This window comes from Triticum urartu, chromosome 7A (assembly GCF_056163025.1).
Source record: "Triticum urartu cultivar PI428250 chromosome 7A, HENAU_Tu73, whole genome shotgun sequence".
Lineage (NCBI taxonomy): Eukaryota > Viridiplantae > Streptophyta > Magnoliopsida > Poales > Poaceae > Triticum > Triticum urartu.
In genome coordinates this window covers 534552876-534564105 of record NC_141879.1, presented here as the reverse complement: position 1 = coordinate 534564105, position 11230 = coordinate 534552876, and the positions used below count along the sequence as shown (strand labels likewise).

At 44.8% G+C, this 11230-nt stretch overlaps 1 protein-coding gene across 1 annotated transcript; it reads left to right on the top strand.

The window, feature by feature from the left end:
- Positions 1–3030: 3030 nt before the first annotated feature.
- LOC147960314 (uncharacterized) lies at positions 3031–10125 on the top strand. The gene is made up of 8 exons (XM_087533269.1): positions 3031–4878; positions 7643–7795; positions 7856–7891; positions 8146–8210; positions 8535–8612; positions 8673–8736; positions 9232–9412; positions 9497–10125. The coding sequence occupies exons 1-8, from the start codon at positions 3031–3033 to the stop codon at positions 10123–10125; spliced, it is 3054 nt and encodes a 1017-aa protein (XP_087389395.1).
- The last annotated feature ends 1105 nt before the right edge of the window (positions 10126–11230 follow it).

Genomic DNA, 11230 nt, shown 5'->3' with positions numbered 1-11230 from the left:
CCGGCTCGGCCACGGCGACTTATGGCAGTAGAGGACGGTAGAGACGAGCCGGTGTTGGAGTATAGTAGCCAGCGCGCCCCGGCGGGTCAACGGTGCAGGCGAACCGGGCGGGTCCACGGCAAAGGCGAGCTGCTCGCTTGGAGGTAGCCCAGAAGTGAGGTAAGGCTGTGGCAATGGGAGTCCATCAATTCGGAGGTAGCTCAGAGCGGTCCGGAGACGGCTTGGCAAATTAGCAGAACGACGCTTGGAGCAGCGGGTTAAAGCCATGGCGGGTTGACCGGGGCGGCGTGTTGACAAGGCAGAGGTGGGTCGTGGCGAACCTCGGCAGAAGAGCAGACCGGCCCCAAGACAAGGCAGGCCCGGCTCCGAACGGCTTCGGGTGTAACTTGATGCCGACCACAATAGGGGTGAGTTAGCAAAAAATGACGCCGGCCACCAGTTAAAAACCATCTTGAATCCACGTGTGACTCAACAAGTAGTAGTAATTAGCTCCTTTTGACAGTGATTTAGAGGCCGAGTCGTGGTTGGTTTGACTCCCCGGTCACTTATGTCAGCGACCGTAGCAAATATTGATGCCTTCGGTTTCGACGGATCACCGGATCCTCGGTGACTTAACCCTTATTTCCCTTGAACTCAAAACCTTGTCCGGGCATTAGATCTGACTGCTGTTTTAGACTGATAAACTCAAAACTGTTGCAAAACTTTCCAAGCCGATCTTTCTTCATCTGGAAAATTACGAACTTCTCGATCCCTGAGAAAACATCTCTCCAAGAACTCATCACCACCGTGCGCGAGCCCCATGGTGGGCGCCAACTGTCGTGGAATTGTCACGGCAGACATCCTAGTGTGAGGACTTAGTCATGAGGCCAACGCATCTATGTGGTAGCTTGAGAGGGGTTGAGCGGAATCGAGAGACGCAACACAAGACAAGGGTTTACATAGCTTTGGGCCCTGGGAAACATCATCCGGTAATAGCCCTACATGCTGTTTGTGGCTACGTCTCATTATCATCATGAGGGGGTCACCGTAAACCGGCTCTCCTAGTTATGTCTAGCCTAAAGATTATTCCCCCCTCTCTTGGGGTGCCCTGCCCCTCCTTATATAAGTTGAAGGGGAGGGTTACATGTAGAGTCCATCTCGGACTAAGACTTAAACTATTCTGACTTCTCTTCATGAGCTTCTTAACATCTTCAGCTTCTTAACGTCTCGGGCTTATTAACCCCAGGCGACTCTGTCTGTTGGGTTATGACTGTCTGCCGGTTTACCATCTGACTTACCATTTGTGAAAGTGCAACTATCCCTGGGTGGTTTTGGTAATTCCTAACAACATATAGCTCATTGAGCTAATGCTACTTGAAGATAAATATTTCAGGAAAAGCTCAATGATTGGCATGGCATGGATTAGAAAGTGGACCCCTCAAAATGCTAAGGACAAAAGATTGGCTCAAGCTCAAAGCACAATATTCTACATTTTACTTTTAGTGATCCAAGATCACATTGAGTCCATAGGAAAAGCCAATACTATTAAAAGGGGGTGAGGTGTTGCTTAATGAGTTGCTTTCTCAAAATGCTTAGTGATATGCTCCAAAAACCCTCAACTACTTTCTCATATCCACATATGTCCCAAACCAAAAGTCAAACTCGGCCCCACCGAAATCTTCTATCCGACGCCACCGAGTTCACTTGACATAGCTACTGCCAGAAACCCTAGTCACTTCGGTCTCACCGATAGGGATCTTGGTCTCACCGAGATGGGATTGCAAACTCTCTATTTCCCTTCGTAACGTTTCGGTCCAACCGAGATGAGCGATCGGTCCCACCAAGATTGCAATGCAAACTCTCTGTTTCCCCTTCGTAATGTTTCGGTCTAACCGAGATGAGCGAATCGGTCCCACCGAGTTTGCCTGACCAACTCTCTGTTTGCCTATTACCAAAATCGGTCCCATCGAGTTTGTGTAATCGGTATCACCGAGATTACGTTATGCCCTAACCCTAATGGAATCGGTCCCACCGAGTTGATGTTGGTCCCATCGAAAATCCTAACGTTCACATTTTGAACTAAATCGGTCTGACCGAGTTATATGATTTGGTCCCACAAAGTTTGGTGATTTGTGTGTAACGGTTAGATTTTGTGTGGAGGCTATATATACCCCTCCACCCACTCTTCATTCGTGGAGAGAGCCATCAGAACATGCCTACACTTCCAACATACATTTTCTGAGAGAGAACCACCTACACTTGTGTTGATGTCAAGATATTCCATTCCAACCACATAAATCTTGATCTCTAGCCTTCCTCAAGTTGCTTTCCACTCAAATCATCTTTCTACCAAATCAAATCCTATGAGAGAGAGTTGAGTGTTGAGGAGACTATCACTTGAAGCACAAGAGCAAGGAGTTCATCATCAACACACCATGTATTACCTTTTGGAGAGTGGTGTCTCCTAGATTGGTTAGGTGTCACTTGGGAGCCTCCGTCAAGATTGTGGAGTTGAACCAAGGAGTTTGTACGAGCAAGGAGATCGCCTACTTCGTGAAGATCTACCCTAGTGAGGCAAGTCCTTCATGGGCGATGGCCATGGTGGATAGACATGGTTGCTTCTTCATGGACCCTTCATGGGTGGAGCCCTCCGTGGATTTGCGCAACCGTTACCCTTCGTGGGTTGAAGTCTCCATCAACGTGGATGTACGATAGCACCACCTATCGGAACCACGCCAAAAATCTTTGTGTCTACATTGCGTTTGCTCCCTTCAAACTCCTCCCTTTACCTTCATATGCAATTGTTTTACATTCCACTGCTATACTCTTAGAATTGCATGTGTAGGTTGATTACTTGTTTGTGCTAAGTTCCTAAAATCTGCCAAGACTTAAAATTGGGAAAAGGCTAGATTTTTATTTGGTCAAGTAGTCTAATCACCCCCCTCTAGACATACTTTCGATCCTACAAGTGGTATCAGAGCTTTGGTCTCCATTTTCCTTGATTTCCATAGCTTTGGTGATCATAGCCTTGGTTTCACAACCTAGGAGAGTATGGCGTCTAGTGAGGGAAATTACCACTGTAGAGGTCCTTACTTTGATGGTACAAAATTTGCTAGTTGGAAGCATAAGATGAAAATGCATATTCTTGGACATAACCCCGCCGTTTGGGCTATTGTGTGTATTGGCTTGCAAGGTGAATTCTTTGATGGGAGAGAACCAAACCGTGAGGCTAGCGCGAAAGAGTTGAAGATGCTGCAATACAATGCTCAAGCTTGTGATATTCTCTTCAACGGATTATGCCCCGAAGAATTCAACAAAATCAGTTGTCTTGAGAATGCAAAGGAAATTTGGGATACTTTGATTGACATGCACGAAGGTACCGACTCCGTCAAGGAATCCAAACTGGATGTGCTTCAAAGTCAACTTGACAAGTTCAAAATGAAGGATGGTGAAGGTGTCGCTGAAATGTACTCTAGGCTTTCTCTCATCACAAATGAGATTGCCGGCTTAGGAAGTGAAGAGATGACCGATAGATTCATCATTAAGAAGATCCTAAGAGCCTTGGATGGAAAATATAATACCGTGTGCAGATTGATCCAAATGATACCAAATTACAAAGATCTCAAGCCAATGGAAGTCATTGGAAGGATTGTTGCTCATGAGATGTCACTCAAGGATAAGGAAGAGCTTCACAACAAGTCAAGTGGCGCTTACAAAGCCTCATGTGATGCTCCCACATCATCAAGTGAGAAACAAAACTTCAATGAAGAATTGAGCCTAATGGTGAAGAACTTCAACAAGTTTTACAAGAATAGAAGCAAGGAAAGAAGTTCCAAGTCAAGGTCCTACAATGACAAAAGATCTTCTAGTCATGAGCGCAATTGCTATAATTGTGGAAGACCCAGACACTATTCCAATGAGTGTACGGCTCCCTACAAAAGAAGAGAAGATTCTCCCAAAAGAAGGAGTAGGAGAGAAGAATCACCACCAAGAGAGAGAAGGAGTAGAGATGACCGCTATGAACAAAGAACATCACAGAGAAGGAAGGACAAATCATCAAGGGGCTACACAAAACTAAGACATCAAGCTCACGTTAGTGAATGGGTATCCGACTCTGACTCCGACGATCACTCCGAGAGAAGTTATCACTCCGACTCCGAATATACTCAAGATGAAGGTGTTGCCGGTCTAGCACTTGTGTCAACCAACTCCTACGACATATTTGAGTCACCAAATGAAGGAATTGGAAGATGCTTCATGGCTAAAGGCCCAAAGGTATCACACCCCGAGTATGTTGATTTCAATAGTGATGAACATGACTTGCTAGGTGATGATGATTTACTTGTTGACAATTCTAATGATGAAAACTATGATGAACTTGCTATTAATCATGCTAATCAAGACAAAACGAATGACGATGATAAAAAGGAGATTGAGCGTCTAACTAAAGAGCTAAACACTCTTAAGTTAGCTCATGAAACTACCTTGGAAAATCATCAAGAACTTTTAAAGACTCATGAGAAGTTACGCTTCAAAAAGCTCAACCTTGAGCAAGAGCATGGGTTCTTAAAATCGATCAATGATGATCTTCGCAAGAAAAGTTCTTCTTACATTGCCAAGCGTTTACTCTTGTCTACTTACATGCCACAAGTTAAATCTAGCAACAAGAGCAAGAAAGATTCGTCTTCTAGTAGTAACAATAATCATGCTAAACCCAATGATGTTGCTTCTAGTAGTTCTCTTGATTCCACTAATGATTCTCTTAGCCAAGTTACACTTGAGCAAGAAAATAGCTTATTGAAGGGAATTATAGAGAAAGGTGTTTACAAGAGCCTTGCCGGAAGTAAGAAATTTGAGGAAATTGTACGCAAGCAAGGAAGACACCGGAAGAATCAAGGTGTTGGTTTTGAACGAAAGTTCAATTCCAATGGAGTTGAGTGGGAAGACGATCAATACCCCAAGACGAAATTTGTTCCTCAACAAGAGAAGTATGACCCTACTTCTTTCCAAGGAACACAAGCTCAAGATGATCTTCCACCACAAGACCACAAGCAAAAAGGCAAGGAAAAGCTTCAAGAGGAGATTGATGCATTTGAGGAAGCTCCCAAAGCCTTGGTCAAGTGGGTTCCCAAGACTACATCAAGTTCTACTTCATCAAGTATGACTACAACTCCAAGGATTCCCATCAAGATGGTGTGGATCCCAAAGAAGAAGAACTAGAGAGTTCTTGTCGTGGAATTGTCATGGCAGATGTCCTAGTGAAAGGACTTAATCGTGGAGCCATCGCAACTAGGAAGCTTAAAGGGGTTAAACGGGACAAAGGACACAAGAGGTTTTATACTGGTTCGGCCCCTTGCGGTGAAGGTAAAGGCCTAGTCCAGTTGAGATGGTATTGCTAGGTTTCGATGACCAAGGAGCGAATACGCTTAACCTGGTTATCGATATGTAGTTTCTTGTCCTAAACCGCCGCCCGGGTCGTCCCTTCATATACAGAGGCTGATGCTCGGCAGCTCATAGAGTCCCGGCCGGCTCATAAACATTGTCCGGCTCGGTCTCTAACTATTCCTGCCTTACAATACAAGTCATATACATACGGCGGTTTATATCTACGGGCCTTGAGCCACCTTTGGGCCTGGGCCTTATACTAAGCCTATCTGTGAACCACCATACAATCTTGGGCTTTATTATGGTGAATCGTCATAGGGATGATCCGGCCCCTCCTGGGCGGGTCATGCCTAATAGTCATATCCCCAACATTAGGCCCCAGGTTGATTTGAACTTGTTCATGTCAATCTTCAAGACTTAGAAAAATCCTTTCTCATCTATTGTGAAAACCTTATAACCGGCCATGACATCATCTCCAATTTTTTTGGAAAACTCCAACGACGTCATCTTCAACGGATCTTTGCCTTAATACCTTTCCAAAAATCGAGGCGTCCATCTAGCTGGATAACCATTGTTCGACCTCCTCGTTTTTTGCACTTGTCTGTTTGCCTGTTTCCCCTTAAATAGGACTGCACATTGCCCTTCAGTCTTCTTCTCCTTCCTTATCCTTCCTTGCGACGCATCGACCCGCTCAAGCTTCACCGCCGCGGACCTCCTATCTCCAGCCTCAACTCCGGCCGCTGCATCACCCTGAATAGACCAGAATCTTGCGGCTCCATTTTGCTGCTCTGACGATCTTGGTAAGCTTCTTTTCCCCGGTCATAGATCTATTACTAGGGTTTTGTCGGTGTTCGTCGGAGTTCATGGATGTTCGTCACTGCCCTCCTTTCCTTTTGTCCTAGATCCATAGATTAGACTCAAAGAGCCACGAAATCTTGTGCGGCCGCAGTTTCCGTGCTTGTTTAAACATTAGAACATATCCCTACTGCACCAAATTGCTTCTAGGGTTCCTCTTTTCTTCCTCTGTTATTTTACAGATGAATTTATCTCCCTTTTTTTTGAAAATGGTAGATCCAAATTTATACCCTCAATCTGCGAAACTTGTTTGTCCTGACACTTAGCAAATTACAGCCTTGGTAGATCTTGAATGCCTCTAATCATGGCGGCTTACACCGCCGGTTTAGCTGGCTTATCCATATATCATTAGCCCTTGTTTAAGCCGCCGTGATAAACATGCACTGTAAACTTTACTTTGCAATCCCACCAACTAATTTAAGTCAATGAATTGTTTTCTTTTATATTGCACTTTCACCATGCCGCCAAAGACGATGACAACTTGCAACTGGGTCCCTTCCATAGTCACCGAGACCACTCTGAAAGATTTTGTCACTGTTGGGTATTTACCTGAAACAAGTGTCATGTCTTATCGTGCTCCTGACCCGGACGAAGAAAGACCGCAACCAAAGGACGGCGAGATCATTGTCTTCACCGACCATATGAACCGGGGCTTTACGCCGCCTGGCTCAAAATTCTTTAGAGATATCCTGCATTTATTCAAGCTTCATCCACAGGATATTGGACCCAATTCCATCTCCAACATCTGTAACTTTCAAGTTTTCTGTGAAGTTTATCTGCAAGAAGAACCCACTTTTGAGTTCTTGAGAGAATACTTTTATTTGAACCGCCAGAATGAATACACCAACGGTCCCAGCTTGGAGCTTGGCGGGATCTCAATTCAGCGACGATGAGATGCCATCTTCCCTCTAATAGTTTTACCGATCCATCCCAAGGACTGGAATCAAACATGGTTCTATTGCCAGGACACCTCACCGTCTGATGAAAAACCGATGCCGGGTTACCGTGCGGAGTGTCTCGACACCACCTACAACCTTCCTGATAAACTGACTGCTGCCGAACACAAGAAACTTATGCCAAAGATCAAAAAGGTTCAAGCTTTGCTGGGAAATGGCTTAACTGGCATTGACTTAGTCCGCTGTTGGGTCGCATGGCGGATTATCCCTCTAAGCCGCCGACCTGGTTTGATGTGTAATTATACTGGAGGAACATATGACCCTCTGCGCCATAGTCCTCTACGCCTGACCGAGGAGGCCATCGTTCAAATGGAGAACACTCTTGTTAACAGTAAATATGAAGATTGCAGCGTCGTGGGTTTAAATCCTTCTGCAAGCTTAACCCGGCTCCAGAGGTAAATCCTTTTAACTTCTTAACCCTCAGTAGTTAAGTATCGAACTGATCTCAACATGTTATCCTTTCCCAGGGCAAATCTGATTTTTGGAAATCCAAATATGACCACGAGGCTGCAAAAAAAGCTAAAGCTGCTATGATAGCCGCCAAGAAGACCCACAGGAAATCTAGGAAGAAACAAACCGCTTCTGAGTTACTCAAGCTGGACGACACCTCTGAGTCGGAGGTAGCTCTTGACTCTCTTGGCCAGTTTTTTAACAACCTTATTGACACTGACTATTATCAGGGTGACACGGGAACTAGCCATGCAATCGAAGATGAGGTAACTATTATTTCCTCTGACTCAGAACCTTTACCAAGACAGAAACCTCGGCGGGTAATCCGGAAAGTAAGGTTTTCACACCCCTTAGCTTATTTAGATCCTCATTTTCTTTTGAAACGACATCAACATGAGAGCCGCTGCCAGAGCCGGACCGGCGGAGATGACAACTTACTCTCCGTTTACCAAAGACTCCTCGGAAACGTCAAAATGAGGTTTCATTCATCTTTGACCTAACTATGATTGCACTTTTGCAGGAGGTCTCTCGTTCGTCTGGTGATTCTTCACAGACTCAACTACCGTCTTTCAAGACTGCCCCTGGGTAAAGATAACTGCCTCTCTATCTGTTCCTTTATATCTTCGTCACCATGCGGACTCATCACAAATTTTCTTATAGTGGTCAAGCAAAGCCTAAAAAAGCAAAGGTGTCAAAACCAGCTGAGGATCCAAAAAGTGTTGAATCTGAGCAGCTACCTCTTGTACCAGAACAGTCCGAGGCTCCGGAGGATCCTGTTGTCAATATTCATCCGGTTTTTCCTGAGCCGTCTGTTGATGAAACCGCTCGCGATCTCTCAACTGTTGAACCGGCAAGCTCAGTTAAGCCGCCAGAGACCCATGGCGATGATATTTTGATTACTGGTTCCAGATTTGTTGAGCCGGGGAATCCAACTGTGCTGGCAAAACACTCCACCAAGCAAGAAGTTATGGAGAGACAGAAAGTGAGGTTTGACGTTTCTCATTATGCTCATCTGAGTATAAGTGATGTGCTATCTGGCTATCTCAGTCAAGGACACTCCAATCGAGACTCAGAAATTGAGATGGTCAAACAGATTCAACAAAAATATGAGGTACATCCCCCGGCTTTCATGAATCATATACTCTGCCAGCCCCCAAGTCTTCTGATTATCATAAACTTGAGTGATCCGTAGACTTGAAACATTTATAAGCTTCCATTCTAGTCTTCCTTCAAGTCCGTTTTAATCAATGTACTTCTGCATGTCTAGCCCCCAAGGGCCGGTTTAATCAGCATGACTGAACCGGTCATTATAGAAAAAACAATACTTATATTCGTATCCCTCATGTATTAGCTGAAACTGTTGATAGTTTAACCGGCTCATAGAAAAAGAATTTCGAGCAACATGCATTAGCCCCCAAGTGCCAAGTGTGTTTGCTTGGCAAAGTGCTTGGGACTTTAATTGGTGTAATCCTCTTTTGAACATACTTTGATAAACCTGTGCTGCCTGCAGTCTGCCATAGCTGACTTGGATACACAACTGAATGAGACAAAGACCCGGCTGGCGGCTCAGGAGAAGGAGACCCAAAAGGCGGAATCCAAATTGTAGGCTAGTGTGTCTGAAATAGAGAAACTGAAGACCAACCTGAGTGCAGAAAAGGATTCTTGGGCCAATGAAAAAACTGCTTTGATCCATCGTGCCGAAAAAGCTGAAGCGGCTCTGGAAAAAGTTACCGCTGACCTCACCGGCTTAAAGAACCGTGTGTCTCAGATGGTCTCTGCCATCTTTGGTAAGTCATGCTGTTAATTATTCAAAGTGAATCCTTGTCATCATAACATAAGCCGCCGTTTAACTCATTGTATAATCTGCCCAGGTCCCAGGAGCAGCAACTTGAGCCAAGATCCGTTGACAAAGCTGATGGCGGTTTACACCCTCATGGAGCAATTGTACACAGGAGATCAATGTATTCTTGCTAGTATTTCCCCGGTGAACCAAGAGCCAAACTTATTGAGCGACGTCTTGAAAAAGCTGTCTATATTCCCTGCTAGGTTCCAAGAAATCAAGCGATCCTGTGCTAGAGCCGGAGCTGTGTCGGCTTTAAGCCGTTCTAAAGCCTGGATGCCAGAGCTAGACCCGGCTGATATAATGAAAGGATATCCTAGTCTCAAGGAAGATGGAACACCTTTTGACCAACAAGATTTTGCTGCCTGCGTGAAGGAAATTCGCCCGTGTGCTACAATCCTTGTCAATGTGACCGAACTTGACAAATATCAGCCGGGTTTTGATATTGAAAATAAGAGACTAGCAACTCATGCGTATAAAGTGATGGATTTAATCCCACTGAACCGTAAGCACACCTTTGCCCCTAAGATTGACCCGTCTGGTCTGATAGATGACAAGGCTGAATTTATCGCCCTACGTGGCTTTGACTGGACCAAATCCAATTTCCAGACGGTGGAGGAAGACGAACCGGTGAGGGATGAGCCACAACCATCAAGCTAGCCAGGCCACGATTCATCAACCGGCTTAACTTATCACCTGCTGTATGCAAGACAAACAGTTTTATCCTTTTTTGGGCTCCAAGCTCCTTGTAATAGGCTAGCGTTGAAACTTCTTGTTCTGCTATGCCATCGTGCATACTGTGCTGCGTACCACACTTTTGTCTGTTATATTAAGATATGCTTTACATCCCTTACAATATTAGTAGTGTTGGATCTGTTCCTGTATTCAAAAATTGTCCTGGCGGTTTATCGCCGGATGGGTCATAACGCCCAATAGCCAACCATGGAAACCAACATAACTGTATAAGTAAGGCTGAATGTAATAATTATTAAGGCTGGAAAGCCTCTGATTGAAGATGCACAAATTAGCCTGCTATGAATCTTAACTTTGAAACATAACGACAATATCATACCTGTGATTTTGAATCTGAACTGCCGGCTTACGTAACTCGAACAGTAAGGGTGATAACCCAATCTTTGTAGAAGCCAACACTTCCACAATAATGATGACTACCGTACACTGGCGATTTACCGTCAAAAAACCAAGCCGGGTTAAATTAAAACCATACTTATACTTAGATCTAGACGAAAACCGCAGAACAAAGATTGTCTTTTAAAAAACGTAATTCAAACATAAAGAAAAAATTTGGAGGCTTCTGATTCGAATACGATCAATAAACTGGACCAAAGGGGTTAAGCTAGGATTCGAATACGATCATGTAGCCCCCAGTGGCTTTGGCGTTGCGCCAATCAAGAGGGTACCGACAGCTATGTTCTCTTTGGTTCGAATATGACCTATGTTTGAACAGGAAGCCCCCAAATGACCTTGAGAGGTTTTTAACGACCCTGATTCGAATATGATCCAAGTCGGACCCAAAAGGGGTTAAGCTATGATTCGAATACGATCAAGAAGCTCCCTAGTGAGTTTGGCATTGTGCCGATCAAGAGGGTACCGACAGCTATGTTCTCTTTGGTTCGAATATGACCAATGTTTGAACAGGAAGCCTGTCGGCGTTCTCGGAACGGGGGTCCCCATACTTGCCTGCCTGCGGCGTGGCTCAAGTGGGGGCCCAGCGCGGCCCATCTTCATCAACACAAGCTCAAGA